At 31.1% G+C, this 26,673-nt stretch overlaps 1 protein-coding gene and 1 non-coding gene across 6 annotated transcripts in view; both read right to left on the bottom strand.

The window, feature by feature from the left end:
• LOC110992442 (protein trachealess) overlaps positions 1 to 26,673 on the bottom strand; it is a 149,528-nt gene that overhangs the window by 60,750 nt on the left and 62,105 nt on the right. For all 5 annotated transcript variants that reach the window (XM_045628490.1, XM_045628489.1, XM_045628492.1 and 2 more), the window contains one exon: positions 19,991 to 20,011. In XM_045628490.1, the coding sequence (XP_045484446.1) occupies positions 19,991 to 20,011 (21 nt within the window). The remainder of the gene's footprint in view (positions 1 to 19,990; positions 20,012 to 26,673) is intronic.
• LOC123689314 lies at positions 12,308 to 12,446 on the bottom strand. Its single transcript, XR_006750317.1, has one exon. It is a non-coding gene; the product is annotated as a U4 spliceosomal RNA (small nuclear RNA).

Here is a 26,673-nt window from a genome sequence, read left to right as displayed (position 1 = left end):
CCTAAAAATATCCGTAGAGCCGGATATGAGTTCTGGAGCATTGTTCATTCCGGGCACGAACCTCCCCTCCGTACACTCGGCAACTGCAATTTTCCTACGTACACTGGGCAACTGCAATTTACGATTACTAGGGTTTTCGTCAGATTTGGACAATATAGAGTTTGACATGTTTAATTTATGATTATTATAGTACGAATTAAATTAAATAGGGGTTAAATTATTAATGCCAATTGAATAAATATTAAGATGATGAAGAAAAATAAACAAATATACATAAAACGACCTCAATATACCTACACAAAAAATATATAAAAATCGGTCTAGCCGTTTCGCACAAACAATGAAGAAGAACAAAGAATTGGACGAAGGAATTTGTATATTTCTATATAGATTACGCTACTGCTGACTATGCATACTGATTCTGTTAAAGAAATATTTTTGGAGTGCGTTGCCGGCCTTTTTTAGTAGTGCTATTGATATGTGTAATGCGTATAAAGAGCGTAACCTATAAAAGCTTGTTATTAGACGTCACAATTAATTTTGTTAAGGCGGCATTTCCCACAATACAAGTCCAATATTACACCAATTAAAAATACGAAGCATTTAAAAGAAGAGAAGCTTAAAGCGTTAACACCAATTTGACTTCGCAAATTGCTACTTACACTTGAAAAAAGTCTATTACATTAAGGTCCCTCTTGCATTTTTCCTGCTACATTTAACGCGCCCTAATAAAGGACTTTTTTCGAAACCTAATAACGTGGGTAATTTTTCAATTGGCGTGCAATGCCAGGTTGCCAAGTTTCCAATGGATGGTGTTATGCAATGAGAGACGTGACATCAATTCTAGAATATCATTTTTATTCTATGACAAGTGAAACTATCCGCGATTACATATAATGCTTATATAAACTTACATATTGAATACGTTTTTTTCTTCGCAGATAGACTATGTCTTTAAGGTTTCTGTAACTTCTAGTATCTACAACGATACAGCTGGCGACGTTTTTGTAGTTTAGTTTTCTATTGGCTATTGGAACTTAGAGAAGAGAGTGAGATTGAGACTTCAGTATCGTGGTTATTTTTGGTTATTAATAGGCGATTATGTAATCAGCTTCTCGCGCGTAACTGTCACACACACTGTCGTTTTTTAGACATTTCAAGACATTCCGAACGATGTTTTCCTTAACGAAGAAGTGATAATTGAACATAGAAAATTCCATAGGGGCACGCTGTAATTCGAATGCACGACTTCATGGTTGAGGTTAGGCAACACTGTTATATTCAATTGTCTATATAGCCTTTACCGTCATTAAACCATTTTCTTTCCTATCTATTAATTACGCAAGTTAAAACTTTGATAATATGTTTGTCCATATAGCATAAGCTCCTCCGTAACTGTTTAACATACACAAACTTCACCCTGTAATATTGGTTCTTCAGCATTCGTCTTCTTCACCCTCTGACGGAACTTCTTTTCTATATGTAATTTTATTTATTACTGTCTTTTTTGTAGTACACTTAATGATGTTAGCTTGGTTTTATGTCGATGTGTTGCCCTTGAATACATATTTTAAAGTAAAACGTAAATATTAAAATAATTAACTGTCTGGAACAATCAATTGTTTGAATTTAGAACAGACTTTTCAAGATTGATATTCTTTTTCATCAAAAACTCCGAATTTTAAATTTTTACATTTTGAATTTGGAACATATTTTATTTAGCTCTTATTTCGAATTTAAATACACAGTGCAATATTTCAATTAAGTTATTTTAATTGAAGTAGCATTTTTTTATAAAAGAAACTTTATTTTTTTATGTATAAATGTTTTAGACATGGCAGCAAAAAGTGCATGTTGAGGACGTGTTGACAGGCGACAATGTTAACCACCCACAATTGCATGCACCACCAAACATAGAATTGCAATGAATAGACAACTTACTTCGCCCTTAAAATATGTTATGGCCAAAAATTTATTAGTTTTGTTAATAATTCTTTTTATTGCATAGTATATTATTTCTTTCATCTTCATTATTAATGGATAACATATTGAATTTATTTTATAAGTTCAAAAACAGTTACATAAAACATCTATTGGAAAAGCTTAATGTTTCATTTTTATAAATTACTTTTCTCTCAGTTGCCTAATGCACTAAGAAGCTGGAAATTTTAAATTAAACAACAAATTTTCGCTACAATAAAATGTTTTATAACATAAAAAGTCGTATCTATATATATTCCTTACTCTATAATGCACCCTCCTGGGGTAAGTTTGTGGGTGACGTTGAATTCAGAATTGAAATAAAATGTAAAAAAATAACATGACTTTTACATTACAGTTGTTAAGTTGGATTCAATGAACTTAAATGGAATTATGAAACACTTATTTCTAACGTTTTAAAACTTTTAATACTTTGTCGTTAGACATTTTATTTAAATCATTTGTTATATAAGCCAATTTAAATTTAGATTATATAATTTTCTGTAATCATTTTGGATTTATCTACTAAGACTCTCCAATAGAAAGAGTATCCCCTTTTGTACACACCCAAAAAATATTGATTCGTTAGGAATCGAATACAGATTTGTCCTCGCCATGGGCATTAACTTTTTTACCACCAGAATTTAATACGCTGGAGATGTCAATAAGTCAAACACCGTTTTGTTGCAGCATCTTCGGACACCTTAGAAACACCTGCAGAAACGAACAAAGAGCCCCTCTTTATCTGCTGAGATTTATCTCATTTAGCTTATACCTAAGGGCTCCGTAAACTGACTTGACTCTTTGCCTAGTACATACTAGTATATTTTAGTAAACTAGTATGCTATAGAACTATACTTCTAAAAAGGACATAATATGCATCACGAATAACACAGATTAACGGATATTTATAAACGGGCAAAAATTCTGTCAAATAGTGTCTAAGTATATATAAAATGCATTCTTGATTTAGAATCTCCTATAAAACGAGATTGTGTTTTTTCGGCAGCATTTCCCGGAATTTCGGGTTGTATTGCAAAATCAGTGTTCTAAATTTGAAATTTCCCACCAAAAGATTGAAATGTCTCGAATATTAGATGCTCAATGAGCATTAAATACAAAGAAATTGTGTCATTGAAACGAAAGGCTTGTAAAACAATGAATGAGAAACTTTAAACAGTAGACGAGGTATGCGCTGGTCTACCTGTTAAACGCCTACCAAATTGTACTGCGATAAAATATCTTAATACTTTATAAATCGCTCTTGAATTTAGGAGTGTATAAATAGCCAATTAATTATACAATATTGGAAGTTTTAGTTATTCCAATTATCGGTTCAAAAATAAATTATAATTTAAAAATGGAAAAAGTACAATTTAAAATATCTCTGTTGTAAATATTTTTAATTAAAAATCATGCAATATATGTTATGTTATGCATATTCAATATGCCGAGCACAACATTGGTGTTACCATTGTCAAGGAATAAAATAATTTATCTAACCCCTGCTTAAAGTATCAAACATTGTCGATCGACGGATTTTGATCTCAAAGTTGTACCAAAGTCACGTAGAGGCGCGGTCGAGAACGCACGTACACCAATCATCTCAATCGCGCCCGTGACCGATCATCCATCTCATTCATGCATATACAACTCAATATAGCCATCTCCCTCTTCCTCCACGATCCACCGGGAAATCCGAATGCTCAGGCATCGTCGTCAAATTAGGTGCTTTGACATTTCTATGATAGATTCTATTTGCTCCTTCGGGTCTCGCGAGGTGAAAACTACTGTTTTACATACTTCTATAATCTTGACTCAGGGGATGACGTTCCATGAATTTCAATCTGAAACTGGGTCTAGTGACCGTCTTGTTTACATTTTGGTGGGGTGTATTTTTCATGAAATTCATGAAACCAGCTTATATTGTACTAGCGGTGATATATAGAGTCTCACGGGTACCTAGACATTTTTCGTATTCATTGTAGACTTTTACCTATTATTGAAAAGGTCCAGTTTTTCTGTTTATTCCTTATCTATTAATTATTATTATATTTAAAGACATAGTGTCCATGGGCGTTCCAGCTTGCCCCATGTTATATAATAAAGAAGATTCGTTGCAAAGATTATCGAAATAATATTTCATGTGACATTGGTATTGACGTTCCTAACTACCTATAGTTAATATTTATATGGTCAAGTTTTTTTAATATTTCTACTAAAATTGCTACATTCGATTAAAAAGCTAAACCCATCATTGTGGACCGGCCGTGCGTGATGATGTGACGTCACATACAGGATATTTGATTCCTTCAGCTATTCACTAAGATTAACCGATTGTCTAAAAGGGGAGAGCTTTTTCTAGCAATAAATTACAGATGTCATTGCTACTGCAATCACTAGTATTATTTGGTTTTAATAATTATTTTTGAAGGTTAATTCTCAGTTCCATGATAGCGTCATTCAGTATTTAACGTAACAAATACAATCTTATAAAGAATAAAAAATAAGCCATACCATCGGAATACTAGGCATTGAACATATCGAACAATATATAATATGTTTAGTTTCACGGAGGAAAATGGCTAAATTAGTCTCAACGAAGCTTTAACACAGCAAGGTGAGACGGTACTTCTCATGGGGCCACCGCTTGCAGCTATATAAAAACGAAATTTTACCCCATATGGAGTTCTGTCCTCACCTCTAGGAGCTCCTCAGGACCAGATTGTTCCACTTAACCGTATTCCACAAAAAGTGTTTTGGGTCGTCGACGACCAGTCCTCTATATCTTCTACCGCATTTACCACGCAAATTGATTAGAATAATTGGTCGGGACAATACCAGTTATAATGCAACAGAGTTTCATCATCAGTTGTCGAGGCAGGATACGAAATTCCATCCATATCTCCTCGACGTCTGTCATTCAAATACTGAGCTGTTTTCTGCGTACCACTGCTATGTGGAACCAGCTTATAAGGCTGGCATCGCAGTTGTGAGCCTTCTGGTAATGTGAGTGTCCATGGGCCCAACGCCCATATCACTTAACATAAGATTAACTGGTTAGTAAAAAAACGCTGAGCAAAAACAATTAAATATGGTAACACTTTCCGTTCCATCATCGTAGCAAAACAAAGTCATTCAGGTTAGACAGTCTGTAAAGTCAGTTGCCTTGGTAACGTCTTGTACGTTTACTTTCTGATATTTTTGTATAATCTATAATACATCTATGTATTATAGATTATATTCAGTTATAATTATCAAATATATGCCGTATATACTTGAAAATTATTTATTAACTAATAGATTACGTAGACAGTTTAGTGAGGTATATGACTTGAAAATTTTCCTATTTTGCTAAAAATGTTTACAATCTCATGAAAGGGGTCTACGAGTTTCTATATTCAACTCATATCAGTTGATAACAGATGAAGCGTGCTATTTTCGCTTACGATTGACCCTTTGATATCAAAGAAATCTATTTTTCTGGTCAAACGAATCCCCGCCATTGCCAACCGTCTATCTATCAAATTCGCGAGCTGAATCCCAAATGACCAATCGCAAAGCCCAATTCAAACAGGCTTAAGGCTTAACATTCGAAATTTAAAATTCAGACCAACGACTTTTGTTTTACAGATTTAATTCGTGTTCACTTGTCATTCGTGAAGAAAAGATAAATAATTGTGAAACCAACTGTATTTGATTGGTATAGAGTTGAAAATCTATTAAACGTCTAGCGATACATCGACCGTTTATTGCAATTTGTTTTTAGAATATCAACTATTTCCTGTATGTCTCTTTCGCCCATTGTTTTCTCTTCAAACGATGATGTCATCCGCTTTCAAAGGAATTGTAAGTCGTAATGTATTTTATTTGGCAATATGGTTTCTGAGTATTATCAAATTTATTTGTGGATACATTCAAACTGATATTTTAAATTCATTACTACACCGTAGGTTAACAAAATTATATTTGTAGGCTAAGGCATATTTTACTAAAAATAATGTTCTTTGTAACAGGTCCCATTTATAATGTGACAAAACAACCCTTCACTGCAGGTATAGATAATTTATTCAAATAAATCTCGCGAAATTTTCAGACGCGGTATAGGAGGCCCTTGGGCGTAATTCTGCTTTCTTTTAACAGCACCGAGGAGAATCTTTTTCTCACTCTTAATGGAAATGCTAATAAATGGTAGTCTTAAAGAAATTTGGTATTTTCATAGCGTTGTTTATGATTACAATATTTATGGACGAAATCTTATTGTATCATATTATAGTATTACAGATAGTATGTCGAAGTGTGTTTTACATTCTCTGTTATATTGAATAAACATATCGGCTTACTGTTCCTCAAAACTATTATTATTTAGCAACTAGGTACCTATCGATCTTAGGACCGTAGTGACTAAATTGTACGGCGTGGAAATAATATTTGTAAATTTTGTGTTATTTATCATAACTAAATTAATTTAAAAATTATGATAGTAATTTAAGATAATGATAATTATTAAATATATGCTAAGCGAAAAAGTATACTCAGCCATATAATCTTATCCTACATTTTAATGCATGAATTTTCTAATTATTTTGTATTGTATTTTGAATTCTTATCAATAAAATATATAAAATTTGGTTAGTGTTTAACTTTTTGCACTTCTCGCAATTTTTTTATTATAATATATACCCTCACAAAAATATACGCATATTTTTTTTTCATTACTGGAGTTGCCTGGAAGAGATCGCTAGTTAGGGATGATATGGTCCTCTCTTGATTCTCTAACAATTAATGTTACTTGTAATTATTTGCTCTGTATGAAAATATTTTTTTAAACAATATTTTATACATATTTCGTTTTCAACAGTGCTTGTTAGATTCTAACTCGACTATAACGTCATATTGTTTTTAAGAGTCTTATCTATATGGTCATGGTGGTAAATCTGATAAAAAAATCACTTAAATAATTTATGAACATACGCCTTACAGGTAAAAAATAAAGTGCCCGAAAGAGCTAGAAAGTTAATAAACGTTTGAGACCATAAATAAAATGAAAGATAAAAATAACATTATCGCACTTGTTTTAATTTCATTTCGCATTAATCATCGCAGGCCCCGAGTGTCGCAGGGCTATTTATAACACGCCTTTAATTTGTAGCAGTGGAGGGTTACTTGATGACAGAGTACAGGAATTCTGAGCATTTTTCTTTTTTCTTCTGCATTTTATAAAACTGCTTATTAATAAACACCTTACTTTAAAAAGTAATTTATGTACGATTAACTTTATGTGCTGACAAAGACAATAAGCTAATAATTAGCTTGTGTTTAGAAGTGTGTGTGTGGGAATGTGCAAAGTTGGAGGATGTGTGAATGTTTTTATGGGATCCTAAAATCCCATTTTAATAATTCAAAATTTTTTATTATATATAATTATAGCATGTCGTAGCTAAAATTATATACAATGTGTATTAAGTAAATACAAATTAATTATGGTACCCAGATTTTCCTGTTAACTTATATGTTAATAAATGCATGTATGGTGCAGATTGTACTATCTATGCGTTTGTGTATGTGTATCGTATAGTACAATCTACAAGGATTATGTAATATCGTTTAGTATCTTATTACATAATCCTTGTAGAAGATTTTATATAACCTTAAATATACAAAAAAATATGGGACTAAAATAAAAATATAACACAGATTTAGTAACATTTTTATGTTTTAACATATCGTCGAGATACTTAAAATTATCAAAAATACGAGACAAAAAAGTGACAAAATACGATTTCTATACAGTATGTTTATTGAAGCATTTTAGAGAGTTGGGCAAATTAAAATATCAAAAGAATGGTCAAGTCATAAAATCTTTATCATTGAATCAGTATTGGTTCTAAGAGCTACTGTGTAAGTATTTATTAAAGTAATAAACAGACAAACGTATTAGAATTTAAACTTAATATAAAAATATACCTTTTGTTTAGTTACGATAGTTCTATACGTTAGAATTGAGTGGATATTACGTTAAATTTTCATAATACATATCCCTTTTTTTATTTTATAACTTTTCTCAGCACAAAGGCAGCATTACTATCTAGCATAACTTAATAAATAATTATAACCAAACTTTCTAAAAAGGATATTTTATACTAGCAGACTCGGCCAAGCGTTGCTGTGGCTAAGGTTTTTGTTATAATACATAGTAGTAAATTAATCAAGGGAAACCGTAGGAGAACTTATGTGCAACGTTGGTACTTTTAACACAGCGCCATCTGTTAGAATTGTATTAAATAATAAACAAATAATGTGCAATAAAATAAAATTGCGACTATAATTAAAGATCTTACCTATCCTATCTCTCAAGTTGGATCGAACTGCACATGGTGTGTTTTATAATAATCGGTTAAGTGGTTTAGGAGTCCATTGAGGACAAACATTGTGACACGAGATTTATATATATATGTATTAAGATAATAAATTTTCCTATGCACTACTTACAGTTTCTATCAAGGGGAAGACACTCTGTTGTGTACTTTTTTAATAGAAAAGAATAGGTAGTTAACTATAATTACTGATAAACATTCCAAGTTCTTGAAGATAGTAGAATTTTAGTATTAGTTATAAGTCTGTGACATCTAAGAAGCAAGTACAAATAGTATTATTAGCTGCACCAACGACAAAAGAAGAAGAAAGGGACCAAGCAATACAAGTCACATACAATGTGTAGCTTCGATAATAGGTTCATCTAATTTATTAAAGTAATGCAAGAATATTTCCAAACATTCTATAATATTATATGAAATATGCTAGTTGGGTCTTAACTTTAACTTATGACTTGCCCTATTAGGTTGTTTCCAGTTTTAGAGGTTACTTATCAACATTTATGATGCATGGTATTCGTCGAATACAAAAAAAAATCGAATTCGATTTATAAGATTAAGGTTACAATTCAAGAAAAATCTTGAGTCGTGAATTAAAGTTGTCTATAAAACGCAGTTAATTTTTATGCGAATCACTTTGAGTAACTATAAACAGAAAACTCTCCGCTGCTTCTGTAGAGTAGAATTTCCCAGGAATATCTACAACAATCTTTCTATATATGGTGCGTAGGCGCCCGTTTGTCAACAGCATTGTGCTGCCGAGTTTACGACGTCGTAAATCTGAGCACGCATTATGATCTCGATAATCAGCCGTCAAAAATCTCAGGTACCTGGGCTTCTGGGGAGTGCTAGACGTTATGTCGGGTTAAGTATTTTTAAGGAGAAATGTCTAATCAAGGGGAGGAATAGTTTTAGGGCAGTTTTTGCCGCGCACCTCCTCTGTACCACTAAAGTATTTCCGAATCATTCGATTCCTTCGGGTCCTTCAAGAGAGCTTACTAATTCTTAAAAGGCCGGCAACGTGCACGCGAACCCTCTGGCGCTGAGAATGTCCATGGGCGTGCGGTATCACGTTAACATCAAATGAGACTACTGTCCGTTATTATTATTAAAATTCTTTAAAATAGAAAGGAGCAAGGATCAAAGCTCATTTGAATACAAAAAATATTACTAACTACCATAATATTATTGAAAAGGTATTTTAATTTATGCTAAATTTCTTCTTGAATTACACCCGAATATTAGTTACGGAATCGAATTTATTTTACGTAAAGGTAACTTCTCTTAGGACTCAGTACAGTGCACAGTATCAATATTACTTTTAAAAAAGATTAGAATGTTAAGATATACCTGTGGTATTTACTTGCAGATCCAAAAATATTGTAAGACTGGACAAAAACCCAAATAAAAATTTTCATCCCACTACCAACAATTACATCCATACTCCAATTAAAGCCTACACATATCAACACCTACACCACACAATAACACTGTCAAAAGCATATCTCGTTCATTCATAAACCCACATGGTCACTTGATACCATCTGGTCACTTTTATGATCTGGCTTAAGTGACCTCACTGACAATCAAGTTTTACCAGTACAGTTTTAATAAGGCGTCGAGATCTTTATAAATTGTGTTATGAACTACGCTTTGTCATACGCTTGTCTGTGCATAGAGAACATAGAGTAGTTTTTGAGTATTGTTGTTTAACGCCCGAACCCAATAATTAATCCTCAATCTCAAATTGAAAACAATCTGAGATTATGGATTGTCAGACCGTGACAGTAGATCGATCTCCTACATCCCAATAACCAAACCAAACGAAGACGATCGATTTTTGCCGACGAATAGAATGCAATGTCTATCTATTTACACCCATATTTGATAATCAATATAAACCAAATAAAGTTAATAAAACCGTACAAATAATATTAAAATATACATGTCTATGTTTACAGCCCGTGCTGACGACAGTCCGTAGTGAGCTGTAAAGGCCCCTTTAAGGTAAACAGCGAGATACCATTCAAATAAAAAAAGAAATGAAATAGCTTTTTAATTACCTATTTTAAAAGTGGTGTAAGTTAAAATCTTAAGATAGGATATTGGCACAGTTGAACAGTCATTTTCATAGTACAAAGGTCCATCCACATTACATTACTTGTTTTGTGATGTAAATTAATTTAATAGAACAAGTAGGAATGTGAAGTTGTATAATTAATTTATAAGCAGACAACTCATTTGTAGACAACATTGTAGACGACAAGTCTAAGATATCAGATATTTTTGCGTATTTGTCCCTTTGGTATACAAATCATAGAAATTGAGATATTTCTTTAAATTTAGAAGTAGAATGCTAAATTTATTTAGTTGAACTTTTGACAAGGAACTAATAAGACAAAAATAAATGTTGAGTTTACACAACCCCCAAATGCTACTGAGAATCCGCGAGAACTGAGATCTCTGATCTGATCTTAGATTTTTCTTTGAAGCACCAAGTTTTAGGGTGAAATTGAATATTAATAGCGAAATTATAACCCGCCCCAGGCCCGTTTTTATTACTTTATTAAGCCCGTATTCTTGTTAATGCGATATAAACAAATCGTTCTTGAGTTTTATATGTTCGTGGAAAGGTAGTGTCAAAAAACAGTAGCCATTTTATAGCTTAATCGTTGGCGTTTGTTTTATGTAATTTATTTCTTTTGTTGCAATAAAACTTTGATTTTGTGTGCGATTAGGGTTGTAATATATTGTTTAGAACAGGAAATATTATATTTCACCTTTTTAGTAGAATTATAGGGAACGATGGCAGCTGTGTAAGTGAAACTTAGATAATTTGCTTTATGTTTAAATAGTAATGCCGTATTTTATTAGTATATCATTCGCAATCTTTACAGACACATATGTAACCAGCTCATTACTATAAAAACTTTACAGTTAAAGTTATCTATGGTACATTTAAATTATTTAAACTTTGTGATATTTAATTTATTTTAATATATCTAATATAATTTATGTAAAAATCGATTGTCTATTGAGTCGCATTAAAATTAATATATGTATTTATAAATAGAAAAATTTAGTTTTATTTACGTAAGTATAATTAAATAAACAGTAATTTTGATTTATAAGTGTCAAGTGTACCTTTATAAAAGCTTTAACTGTTTTAATTCTTCGTAAATTATCCTAACGCCACTTTTGTCAAAATATTAGAGACATAATTTATAGTCGAGCAAAAAATAACAAATTGGTAATAAACAACGACCATATTTTAATTCGTGATTTATAATAGTTTTTCAATGGCTATAAAACTACGGCCACCTATTCACCGCAACAAAGGTTCAGATTAAGTCATAATTTATCCGCAAATTGCCACAGATAATATCAATGTCATAGATTTCTGAACATGAAATGTCAAAAGTCGACCATGAGTTATGTCATGTTGAAAAAAAAATACGTGTCATGTTAGCTATTGTAGGACATTAAAAGTTCGTAATGTTTATTGCCATAGATGGTAATTAATGCGGCAACGATGTCGTAAGAAGTGTACTGCTAAACTGATAAATTAAAATCTGTGGTGATTGTTAATCTAAGACATAGTTAGGTGTAGTATCCACTACAGCTCATAAATAATTATTACCTATAAATTGGTTTTTAAATTTTTGGGAATTCAAATTTTATTTTAGGTTGGTAGAAAGACTGATTACTCAATTGCCTCAAAATTCTCTGAACTTCATTAATAGAATCTCATTCACCAAGGCAGTTCAAAACTCAGTCACAGAACAAAAAGTGTTCTCCATAATATTCTCTGTTAAATTTAATAATTAGGATTAAAACATCAGTGTAGTTCAGTGATGTGAGATAACTAAACTTCACACTGCAATCTGCAGAATATATATTATATTATTAAAATTTCAACTTAGAGAGAATTTTATTGAATGCTTGCTTTTATGGCCTTAACGGCCGTTCAAAAATTGCCATAGCGGACGGTATTTCACGTCCACACGGCGGGGTATTGGTAAAGTTTTCAACTAGCAATAATCGCACCTCGGATAAACCTCATTGGTTACGATATTGCCTCTGCGCAAAGTTAATAATATTTTACAATTGTAAAGTTGTTAAGTTCTCGCCAAAACACAATAATATCGCGATTTAATAAAATACCGTGTACTACTAGCGCCATCTCTTGGTAAATAAATTTATTTTTACGTTCTTTTATTGCCTTGCATATTTATTTTTAAACATGTGTAAAAAAGATAATAATTTAGACGTTGATTGAACTTGATTATTTCTGACAATTTATTTATCTTTAAAAGTATTCAATTGGTCAATCTATGGCCAAATTTCACCGAATGACTGAAATCAAATGACGCCTCGATCACGCGCGGAGACCGTTACAGCACATTTCTGAAATAGTACTCACCGGCCATACTGAGTGCTCTGGCCAGTGACGGTGCATGCGCAGATTATTAAACAGACTATTTATTTTATCGAGTGTAATAAAGTATGCATAAGGTGCGCAGTGACCGCATACGTTCCCGTGAAAATGGCCATAAAACTGTACGTAATGGATCTCGGCGATGACACTTCTGTTTTCAAATAGATGTGGACTATTTTTTACGACCACAGACTAAAAATAATATTGAGTCTTTAGTAAGTATAAGTTTTTTTTTTAATATTTAAGTCTGTTAATAATTTGTTACACGTATCAAATTTAGTTGTTTTTTATTAGAGACATTCCCTAGACATACAATTTTGGCGATTCAGTAATTCTTATTAAGTGTAAGATAGTAGAACCGTTTGTCAAGGACCCCTTTTAAGACAACTGACCAGAATGAGCAGACCCTTCTATAATATACACTGATCTCGATATGTTATTATTGTTTGGTCATGGGGAGGTCAACTAACACTGGGCGGTAAGAGCAGCTGTCATTTGTCATGTCAGATTTTTGCGATGGGACGTCAAGCCGCCTGATGGACAGAGATTTGTGTAATCCAAACTATGAATATTTTCCCTTTTATCCTTGTCATATTTGTATTTTTTTTAGTTGTTATGTATTTAACAAGATTGAACCAGTAATATGGAATTACACAATACTGTACAAATCTTACAACTATTATTCACTTCTTGGCGGAGTTTTATACAAAACTATAGTATACTTCCTGGTCAATGTTAAACAAGTTTACAAGATAACTATAATATGTACAATAAATAAATAATCATGTAATAAGATACTAATTCAGATATGTAAACCATTATATAGAACATGATTATAATAAATCAAAATGGGTATCTCCTATAAAACCCCATTAATATTAACCCCTCACATAAATAAACATTAAAATGTCCCGCAAAGAAAAGCCTCTAAAAAATGCATCGGGTGTGATTTTTCTTTGAGCCACTTCGCACTTGGCAACCACTTAAAGACGATACCACAGAGAATTTGAACTTTTTCAACGAATACAATTTACATAATTTATTTTTGTGAACTCCAGATTACAAGTATGGAAATTTAACCACTGGGATTTTTTATATATACCTGTGAATTGTTAAAATAATATCGTATTTTTTAATACTTATTATACTTCTTATAATGTAGCTTTTAATTCATTGGTTTATATATATTATAACAAAATGTTATAATTCTTTAAGAAATGGAACATAAAAAGACCTATATTAACGTTGTGAAATAAAAATATAATAATAACGAAAACAAATTTATACTTTGTAATTCGAAAATATTCCTAAGTTGTGAATCATAAAATATATGTACTGTGACTGATAATTTCATTCTAGTATGTAATAATAAAAAAATGTGAAATTAATTTATATTCACATCCATCTTTGGTAGTTATGTACCAGCGACAGACATTGATCAAATAATTAATTCTGGTCAGGGTTCGAATCGACTACCGTTTCCTGCTTAGCAGTTGGGCAACACTTCAATATATATATGACGCCATGGTTTAGTGGGTTACATATTAAGAGCTCAATAATTTTATTCGGATTTATCGATCGTTTATTATTCTTTGATCGAATCTAAAGAACATTTAAGTTAATTTTTTAAAACGGAAAAAAACAGTAAAGATTTTTTTCTTAATTTTGCTGATCTCTTATATGAATCTTCTTAAAATTAAGATTATTATTACAATTATTTGCTTTATTATATAATAAAATTAAATCAATAACTTTTTTTAATGGTTATCATATATTTTTTATTGTAAGCCAGACAGTCAATTTAAATAAAACATTAGGAGATAGCAAACACAGGTTCACCCCTTGTAAGGACCCTTAAGCGGGTTACTTTAAAACGCCCCCACAGATAATAAAAACTCGTGTCTATGATTCCAGTGCAATAGACAATAAGGCGCGACATTACAGCGACCAGAATAAATTGAACTTCGTTTTTAGTACGATGTTTTAAAATCATGAAATCTCTAGATCAAATATACTAGGAATCTTTAAGATTTTACGAATCTAAGTGTTTTTTTTTTATAGTAAAAATGGCTGCTATAGAAAATACGGCAATTGCGCTGAAGATAAATAATAGTTTCGTGGGAGTCACTAATATTTTGTATATATACATATAATGTTCGCGAGACTTTGGGATTTCACATATAACTTTAGGATATATCACTTATAACTATGACAATAACTATAGCTTTTAATACCAGCGCACAACTACGTCTATGAAGAAAGATAGACATAATATGTTTGAAAAAACTAACTTTTTGCTTTTATGATGTATACCAATTCAGCTTGAAAAAGCAATTATATCAACATAGACTAAAAAAAATACTTGAATTAAAAAAGCTAAATATACGAAACATGTTATTACTGCTCAAATTTAACTACGCAATAACACACAAATTTTAAAAGTTTAAAAATACTCATAGGTCAAGTTAAACTGGTCACGAATTTAAACAATGCCTCTGGCAAATGGCTCGGATCGAGAGCTTTAAACTGTCATTACACGGGTTACAATTTTTGTACAGAGGTGCTTTCCTTAACATATTTTTGTATTTGAGTGTGTTATACAGGTTGTTATATAAATAGCTATATTACATTGAGCAGTGTTGGTTGAAAAGTTTGTTAAAGAAATATCGTGTAAAAAGTCATATGCCTTAGAAAACTAAGTCCAAGGCGGGTGCAAAGAACTCCCAAGTCCAAGTGAGAAGGCTGGTTACCTATTTGCATATAAGACATACAATATCGCGAAACAGATACAGATATATTTCCCTTGCCAGAGGTTGTAACGCCAATGGTTTAAAAAAAAGAAAACTGATTTTTAAATTTGAACTCAGTGGTTAGTAAACATTTTCCAGAGTTTGACTTACGTTCTTTCAAGAAAAGAGCGTACAAATTCATTGAAGGCCAGCGAGCATAGAGGCATAGAGTGTCTATGAGCGGCAGTATCAGTTAACATCAAATGAGCATCTTCCTACCCATTAGCAGCCTGTTCTATAATAAAATGCAATGTGTGTTCGTTATCATGTAAATTAAGTTATATGGAAAACTACTTCCCTAAGAGCCTGTTTCACAATGTATGGGTAAAGTACCTACTAAATAGCTTTGCAACACAAATTATTCGAAAGATAAAAGTTCCGACTTCCTCCCGTTTCATGACGAATAGCGCTATCTGACAGTCGTGAAACGCAAAAATACTGTTTATCTTACCAATAAGTAATAAATAGCCTATTTGGAACTTATCCGGACATTGTTAAACAGACCCTTAGTATAGTAAGTAATCAGAAAGAAACTTATAGAAAACACACACGTTTTTTAAAGATGATTCATGTTCTAGTTTATAGCAACATCCTGTATAATAGTCGCAATTGAGAAGAAGAGATAGCTAATAAAAATAATAAGAGGCAATCCTTTTTCTTAGCGCAAGGGCGTGTTCTCCCTAGAGTGTTCGCGAATTACGCACCTGGCTGCGCTGACCTTATTTATTGCTGTCATTGTGAATGCGCCTCAATGGTTTGGTGGATTTTTCCATGAAATGTAATTGTCTATCAATAACAAGAGCGATACACGGATTGTATAAGGAAGAATTATTTTTAAATAATTGATTAATATCAATTTGTGAATAGTCCATATTTGGTTTGCCTAAAGACACCAAAACCTTTTGAGTTACTCAAACTAGTGTTGTGAATATAAGTATAAGTCAAAATAGAACACTAAGGGCCTGTTTCACAATGTATAGATAAAGTACCAAATAGCTATGCAACATATAAATTATTTAGAAGATAAAAGTTCCGAATAAGAAACTTCGCGTTTCATGACGTATAGCGCTATCTGACAGTCGTGAAACACAAAAATACTGTTTATCCTACCAATAAGTAATAAATAGCTTACTTGGAACTTATCCGGACATTGTGAAATAGACCCTAAGACTATTAATTGTCTTTTATTAACATAACTTTTACACGTTTAAAGAAAAACACTTTTAACACGTGCTTTACAGCGTGCACGCAAAACGTCTGATAAATTTAAAATTATGTTTTAATAATTATAAGTTTACAATAATACATAACTTCAATACGTTACAAAAGTGTTTTTCTTAAATTATTAATGAACATAATTATTAACTAATCAATATATATAAAATTCAGTCAACATAACAACTTATTAGCTTCGAATTATATACTATCGAAGTCAGTTAGGTCTCTTTTAAAAAATAACGTATCGATGAATGCAAGATAAAATTATCGTAACGTTCATACTGAAACTATATCCATTTTTATATCAACCTACATAAGTTGATATACACCTTTACATATACGACCCCACCTTATCGGAATGTCATTTTTAAATTTAAACTAATGTGCTTTCTCCCTCCTATATAACAAATAAGAAACCAAATCTTCTAATTTGTTTCGCTTCTAGATGTATCCCTATTATTTTTAAATTGTGTATCCACACGAAATTGACTTAGGTAGATATTCAAAAAGCACAATAGTACTGAATAGAGATTAAATTATATTGAAAGACTAGGATACAATAAATCTGTGATGGAAAGGTGAAAAAAAATCTGTTGATAATAAATCTTTTATAACTCAATAGTTACTGACACAAATATTGAGAAACAACTTCAATATATACGAATTTAAGTAAACAACCCAAATTATAACTTTTTAAACAATTTATCACAAATTTTAATTCTAATTCTTACATAAATATGTAATACCTTACCAAATTAATAATAATTTCAGAATGATAGTACTCAGGTATGCGTCAAGGTGTTCGCATTAACATATAAATTACGTCTCGAACTAGCAAGATGGATTCCCGAAGACGCTTCACATCGAAGTTTGTCTATCCTATAAGTATGTAATATATATGTAAAATATATTGCTTAAACATTTGGCGATTTGAACTAAAACTTATTAGGGAAATTTCATTTATCTTCAATTTTTTTTTAAAGAACAGGGGGAAATAAAAAAATAAAATTCTTATCATAAAATTTAACATATTTTATGATAAGTACTTGAAGAAGCGGGAAGACTCTGATTTTTAAGTAGTAGTTTTAAATTCTTAGGGCCTGTTTCACAATGTTTGGATAAAGTGCCAAATAGCTATGCAACACATAAATTATTCGAAAGATAAAAGTTCCAAATAAGATACTTCACATTTCATGACGTATAGCGCTATCTGACAGTCGTGAAACGCAAAAATACTGTTTATCCTACAAATAAGTAACAAATAGCTTATTTGGAACTTATCCGGACATTGTGAAACAGGCCCTTAGTATTATTTGTTGATGGCAACTATGGTATCTACATATACGTCATTACAGTAACTATTACGTACCGTACTAGGAATTAAGTTAATTGCCTATATAGGATAAACCGTTGCTGTTACAGTCATAATTTGAACACATTTAGTGTTGTGAACTAATAACCTAACTAATATTAAAAAACTCTTTAATAATAATACCATAAGACTGAAATAAGAAAGGCCGACAGAATTATTGATGATTAATTTCTGGCTGGTCGATTTGGCCCCTTGAACAATCTGTTTTATTCTGTTATTAACCCTGTCGATATCGCACGATTCACGGGGGTGATACGAGCCAAATAAATTGCGATCGAGCATGATTTATATTATTTTGAATATCTTTCTCTTTGGTAAGACATGGCTTAAGAATATTAACCCATTAATCGCATAGAGATAACATAGATGAACCTCACTAAAGGCTCGTGGTTTAATATTCGGCGGAATATTTATTTTATTGTATACATAATCAGAAAGAAAAGGAAGATGATTACAACTCTGTTGCGGAAACACGAATTTACGTTTTAAACGTCCTGGTGGCCAAAAGAACACAGTTTTCTGTACACCATAACGTTGAACAGATAAATTAATTGAGATATATACAGAACAAATAATTTACTAATATACTACTAAAGGATAGAAATTTGTCTTCACGAGATTCCATAATTATAACTTTTCAATTTCTTTTGGAACTCACACATTACTGATGATGGCTAATCAACTAATTCACACATAACACACCTTAAATGATAACATATATAGGACCATGTTTGACTCCCATTAAACTATGTTTATATAGTCAGGCATATATTATAAATATTGCCTACATATATAAATATTGAACCATGTCTAATTCAATAGATACTAGAATGGAATACTACTAAGGAATGTATGTACAACATGTTTTTTTATTATTTATTTTATTTTATTATTCTTTATTAATCAATATGTCATATGGAACATGTTGTAGTGGTTGCAGCTCCTTACAAACATTGTGTAAAAAAACTTGGCGATTAAAAAGGGTGACGGAGAGTTTATTGCCAGTTCTTCTCTTCCGTTCTACGCCCTTGATTTGAGAACTGGCAGTAAATGTAAAATTAGAATCATTTAAAGTATATTTTGACGTTCATAAGTGTACATTATGTTACCTATATGAATAAATGATTTTTGATTTGATTTGATTTGATTTGATAAGATGAGTATCAGAAAGAAAATGCGAAAAACATAATTGTCCAATAAAATATTCTATTCATTAGAGGGCGTTCATTACAATAACGCTTAAGGTAAGAAGTATTTGTTTCATGGTTCGTTAACTGGCAACTCGTCCATTTAATTAGGTCTATTAAGAGAATTAAAAGTACCCACAACTAGGGGGTTAAGATTTTAAAGATCTTAAAAGGGTTTATCGTCTTTTTCGCATAATTTTATTGTTAGGATACAATTTTGTAGGTACATTTTGGGCAATATGGCAGTACTCAGAGCTCTTAATTAATGGTTAAGCTTTTAGTAAGTTTACCAGACAAATTTTTGATTTCAATAAGTTATACATGTCTTCTGCAGTTAAAAATGTTTTTACTACTCTATGTTACCTTACATCAGACTTTAAATAATCGAAAAAAAATTCACTGCTCAGTTGCATCGTTCTATGTAATTATAATCTACCATTACAGATAACTATAGGTCTTATTTAAACTCCTAAAAAACCTCTTATGTATTTGTACAATAAATATAATTGAATTGAAAAATGTTTGGTCTTGTTACTTATAGACAGAACGTTTACGTAATATTTCATTGTTTACAGCACAAAATAAACAAAATACTTTATACTATAGTTAAATAAAAGTAAAAATCTATTTACCAGTTCTCTTGGGCAAAATATCTGAAACAATTAATAAAAACATTAAAACAACGATACTATTGCAATAATTATTTACACATAATTCTCAGATTAAATATAAACATCTACCGAATACATAAATACTTAAAGCGTAGTAAGCACATTTTATACAGTTATTTTTAGCATGTTAAGAACACAGCTAACGCCATCTTGCGGTAAGTAGTCAAACCTGACAGGTCCAGTCCTTTAGTTGTACTTTACGACACTAGATGGCAGTAAGTTAGTAAAATATATAAATGTTTGCAAATTAATATTCCTAATAATATTATATATCAGGTTTTAGTCAACTGACAAAGGGACTTTTAAGCTGAAATAGAACCAATCTCTAAACAATGATAGGGACAATTAAGGTCAATTGTCTCCTTAATAAACATCTTTTTGTCCTAGGCGCGACAGACAGCCGCTTCTGCAGAAGTTGTTTCAGCGCAGAGTAATTAGTCACCCATGTAGTCCTAGAATGCGAGGCTGTGAAGAAACAACGTGCAGAAATCCTCGGAGCAGTGAGGTCGGTACGTAAAGCCTGTGAAGTGCCCAGGAGACTTATGTCCTTATGAAAGGATACGCTGGCTAAATTATCCAGGACTTTACGAACGGACCAATTATGAGTCTGACTGAGTCCACCAACCTATAACCTATGTGACATATAGTCTGCAAATATGAAACTGTTCCAAAAATAATTAAAGTTCTATTTTATGTTTATAATTGACGATTTATATAATAATATACATAGGTAGTAGGTACAAAACATTTAGTCTGCAATTATTATTTCGGGCTGCCCGCATGTTATTACTTATAGCGGATAATTAAATTGCATTTTTAAATTATAATTATTTTTTTTAATTGCAGCAATGTAAGATGAATTCATAAAACTATTTTAAAAATATAGATAATTTTATATAATTAAATACATATAATTTAAAAGATTTTCCTAAGTTTTAAGATTAATGTTTACTAAGTTAATTTTTATGAGATCCTCCCACGTGTCTTATAGTTACTTTTAAAATATTTATATATCGACTGGTGTGTATTAAAAATAAGGTATCTATCAACAACATTAATTAAATGTCTTTTAACATTTTCATTTTATTTTGCATCACTAAAAACGTTAATTTATGCAATAAATGTAATTCATCGTGTGTATACCCCACAAAAATGTTTTGTTTAAATTTCAAAAATCGATTTAGGATATTTATTAAATATTTGCTCGAGTTAAGTCAACATGCTAACCGATACGGAAAATTTCATTTTCTCGCGTAATTTAGAAAAAACACACCCACCCCATATCAAAAACAGATTGTGAAATAATAAGCGAACACCTTAATCTTATTACATTATAATAACTTGGAATAACTTACAGATGTTTTCCCAATCAGATTTTCCCGAATCCCCAATTTTTTATCAATGGAAATTACTAAATTTGCATTGCCGCTAGCGCCATCTATGAGCGAATGCCATTACTAATAACAACTCTACTTGCAAACTTTGCCCAATATTGAGTTATTTTAAACCTAAAAAACAGTAGATAGAGTTCAAAATGAGAATATTGGTAATTTTGAAGAGAATTCATAACTTTGCTAAATATCAAAGTGTAAGATTAGGGCACAGTACACCCTTTTGAAAAACAGTATGAATAATGATTTGCATAATATCGTTAGCGAACAAGTTTGTTTACCTAAGATGATCTCAAGAACTCTTATTATTATTTTCTATTTTATTATAATATTCTATTTATATAAGTGGCAATATAAACTATAAAATATTATCACGGCTTGAATAGTTTGTAGATTTTTCATATTATTATATTATACATATAAAGGATATAAAATGAAAAAATCGAAATATTTAAATAATTATATAAATTGTTGTGTGCTTGTATTTGATATGGATGTAGTTGATATGTCGTATGTCATATGTTCGTCCAATATGTCAAGTATCAAATTGACCCTTCTGACCACAGAATTGCATAAATACACACGCCCTAACAAATAACGCGTATTTTCGCATTGCCCTGCTTAAATAAATAATTGTAATTCTTAATAAAACTACCCTCAAGACTGGCCGCCGTAACCCACACGTGCCGCGAACTACTATTTTTAAGGATTAATCTGTTTTGATACTTACCATCGGTTAGGTATAGTGTTCTGTCGTCACTCTGTCACACAATGCATTTCTATACAAAAAGGAATCTTTTAACTGTAATATCCGTATTTCAGGAAAACTATAGCTAGCTACTAGATAACGTAGACTTGATGATCTGCGCCGCGTCACTAAGATTAGCACCATCTTGTAATCGAGCTTTAGACCTCTTACGGAAGTCTCACTTTATAGGTTTCTTAGACAAGAATTTACGTAAGTATAGACTTTTAGATTTACAAGCATGAATACATTAATTAAAAGATAAAGATAATTCTTGTCTTTTTTGTAACAAAACGTATTTTTTTAAACTGCATTAAATGTAAATATTAGTAAACGAGACTAAAACTGACCGGCAATTATTACAAGTATCAAAATGTCACAGTCGCAGTAAATAGCGTAGATAGAGCTGTCGGTCTATGTCCGTAATGACCGGACACTTTACATAATTCGCCGATCGGCTGACCCCAGGCCGGCTTTATGAGCACACCCTACACCCAAATAATGAATAGAAACGTCTTATTCTACCAATGTCTTATTGTATTGAGGAGATCAGGTGTAATTTATTTCACGAATTTGCAAAGATAAATAGAAAAATATAATACAGAATACATTGCTTTCCTGCGTTAAAAAAAATTTCTTCAACAAACATTTTTAAATACAATTCTATTTCAGCCCGTTGTTAATATTGACCTCATTCCTCATTTGTTATGTTAGCTATTATATAGTTCAAACAAGTTTGATATTTTCACCTCACCAAAGATTTAGTTATCCTTTTGATTATGAACGTGCAAGCTTTATATATATGAAACAAATGTGACAAAATAATCATCATTCAAAATTTCCAATTTTGTAAATTGTTGAGTTAAAGCATTACCTACCTATGTGTATTCTTAAGAGGCCGGCAACGCACTCACTAGCCATACATAGCCCACTAGCATTGGGTCTCCAAGGGCGTATCACTTTACATCAAATGATTCAGTTATTTATTGTAGTTTCTCATGTAAATAAAATATTTCTGTTTTGTAATGAGAAATAAAGTTCTTTAAACATTACATTATTGAAGTCATTAATTAATTCGATAGATGTTCTCCAATTATTTGAAGAATTTAAAATAATTAAATATGCAATATAAATAAAATAAAAAGATCCCCCAAGACCACACAATATGGAAAGAAAAGAATGTTATCCACTCGTAGTCAAGTGCAATTTTATTGCCAGGATTCCATTTAAGTCGATCTCTCCTGAACAAACGCTTATCGGAACTACCGAAAAGCATTTTATGAGACATAACCGTCCGGTTTTTGGCTATCTGATGCATTTTTAGATACTTTGGGTTAAGACAATCGGTCAATTGTGTGGCCTAAGTTATAGATTTTTACGATAGCTTTTTCTGATAGACTACAAGGCTTTCTGGCTAAAAGAATAACAGGAAATATTATTTCAGTTTGTATAAAAGGCTAATCGCCAACTTAATTATCAACTAATTATATAAGTATAAATGTCTGCCCCATAACACAACGAAAACCAACCTCTCGAAAAGGGCTAATTTATGGAAATAATTAATGGACTGCATAGTTTAACAGACGTTTTAAACTATCCGTTGAGTGAACTAACAAGAACTAAAAGGTCGGCTTCATGTCAATTCCTATAATGTAACATATACTTAGTCTTTTTGTAAATATTTAAATATATTTCTTTTTAATGTTGACTTCTTTTTATTCAATATAAATTATTACCACATTGGAGTAATGATAGCTAATTTTGTCAAAGAGTAACAAACAATATAAAATGACAAAATTGCAAATATCAGCTAGGGTCTATCGAATCGTTGTTAGTTGAATGATGTTCGCTTAAAACTAAGAAATATACATCTAATTATTTGGTGTTGTAACAGTAAAAATATGAAATTTAAATAATAATAATAAATAACTGACTTCTCCAATAAATATAATAAAATATAAAATATTATTATTTATTATTATTACTTATTTTAGCCACAAAGTAAAAAATATTATAAATTAATATTTTAAGGCTAACATCTCCCAAAGGGTCTAGAAAAAAATGCAACCGCTACCGCGCATATTATGGACGGTATAACAAAAACCAATTGTCCATAATATAGGTGATTGGATTAGGATAAATGACAGTTTTGGGTTTTCTGGACCTCCGCAGTGACCTCCTCATTGTTTTACGAGGCCATTTGCGGATACAACAAGGCAATTCATTGGTATACAGTAAGAACTTAAAATATATTAACACATCATAGCATAGTTGTGCGCATTGATTATAATACGATTATTTGTGATATCAGAGCAAAAGAATATCGATTTTGGTCTATCAGATTGGCGATAACATGTTTTTTTTTTGTTCGTTAATAAGGTTTTCTCCTTGAAATCAACTATTTTTTAAGGGTCTCGTTTCTCTCTCTCTCTCTTAAATCTAAGTGTGTCTCTGTGAAATTGTGTTAACGCTATGATAAAATAGAGTAGATTAGCACTATAGGTAAAATTGTGCAATTATTCTGTTTTATTCTTTAACTCTCTTCTGGTTCTGGTCTTCTCTTTTGGTTGTAACATACACATTATTAAGAAAGGATTCTTTTAGTTAATTTTATCGCTTATTCAATAATATGTTTTTTGAAACATTTCATTTTTTTTAATTATGCCTAGCAAATAGCTGTTAATTGTTAACAATATAGCCTTCTTAATCTTTTATTTTAATTGCACAACTATATCTTAGTATCTTTTGCTAGAAAAATGAAGGTAGGTAGGAAGTATTGCAGCACCACGTAAACCCGTAATGTAACCTATAAATCGTGATAAACTAGACGTCGGTCATAAAATGACCCTAAAATGTTGGGGTCAGCTCGGATCCAATAATGTATACAATTGATAAATAATATATTGAGCTAGCCACATATGGATTATGACTGATGCATATCGAAAAATGTTTGCAAATTTTATTTCTTCGAAGTCCAAAATTTTGTTTACGATTTTGTAGAAACCATCTTCGTTAAATCACTTGTTTTTTAATTAAGTTTATATTGTAATTGGTTTGATAAAAAATAAATCAGTAGCGATACAATTTCTTTTTAGGTTTGGGCATCAAATTTCTGTGTCTGTTTCATGATCATCTGTATCTGTTTTATAAACTTTCCTATTCTTCACGCTCCTATACCATTCGGAATGTTGTGCGACATATCCACAAAGTCCATTGGTGCACAGCCGGGATCGAACCTACGACTTCAGGGATGAGAGTCGCACGGTGAAGACACTAGGCCATCATAGCTTTTCGTTATATAAGAACTACTTTATTACAATTATATACATTATTTGTCTTACTTTTTGTTGATTATTTACTTACTATAATAAAGGTAATGGCCCAAATGTTTGGGCACACACAAAATTTATATATTGTTTCGTAAATAAAATCGTTTACTTAACGTAAAATCAGTTCATATATTAAACTTAAAAGATTTAAGCCTAACCAGAAAGTTAACTGAGAAGTTTCAGAGTAGAGAGCGTAGTCGTGACGTCACACTCATTAAGGGGGATCATTAAGACCCCATAAAGTGTCCCTACACGACCCGCCAGGGATTTTTGAGGACTTTCTTGGAAATTAACTTGTAAGTACTATAATGTTTCAAGGAGTAGTCTTTAGCTCAACTTATAACATAAAAACAAATATTATGTATGGGGAATAAGCTAATAATTCTAAGGATCTTAATAAAAAAATACTTAATAAAGTAGTGACATCTTATGGGCAAATCGAAGAGAATTCCGTATTACATATATAGAACTAAACAGAAAGACGAATATGATGTATATTCGTCTTTCTGTTTAGCTTTATTGAAAGAAATCATTACTAATGCATATAAATTGCTTGCTAATTATGATTTTTTATCTGCCATTTTAGTAGCAACATACTGGTGGAACATTTTACTATGCTTCCCTCATTGAGACTGTGATCTCTTTAGAAAACCTAAGTTCATAATGAATAAAACAATTTTTTCCAATTTTAATATCCATAAAATTTTATTACAATTTTACTATCAATTAATAAATTTAAAAAAAATATTAGCATTAAGAAAAGTATTTTGCTATTCATTTTGATTTATATAGATTTAGAATAAAATTTAGCGAGCTGAGAAAAGATAAAAATACTAAAGAATATCGTGAGCTACACCGCTTATAATATATAATATAATATTTTATATGTATATTACATTAGTAAGAAACAATACGATAGTAGGATAAGAATCACCAGTATTTATAAAATGAAATAAAATAATACAAATTTTCAATTGGCATAATCAGCCATAGCACGAATTTATAACATGAGAAAAATATCGGAAGTTATTAAGCTCAATTATACGTAAAATATATACGTTTATATGGATTTTATCGATTCTCATTTGTTCTTTGAAAGATCACAGATCTTATAAGTTCCCATTCCTATTGAATAAAATTCAAGTGAGCGAAATCAGTATTGAATATAATCGCAGTCAG

The sequence above is a fragment of the Pieris rapae genome, chromosome 6, assembly GCF_905147795.1.
Source record: "Pieris rapae chromosome 6, ilPieRapa1.1, whole genome shotgun sequence".
NCBI lineage: Eukaryota > Metazoa > Arthropoda > Insecta > Lepidoptera > Pieridae > Pieris > Pieris rapae.
This window is presented reverse-complemented; position numbering and strand designations above follow the sequence as displayed.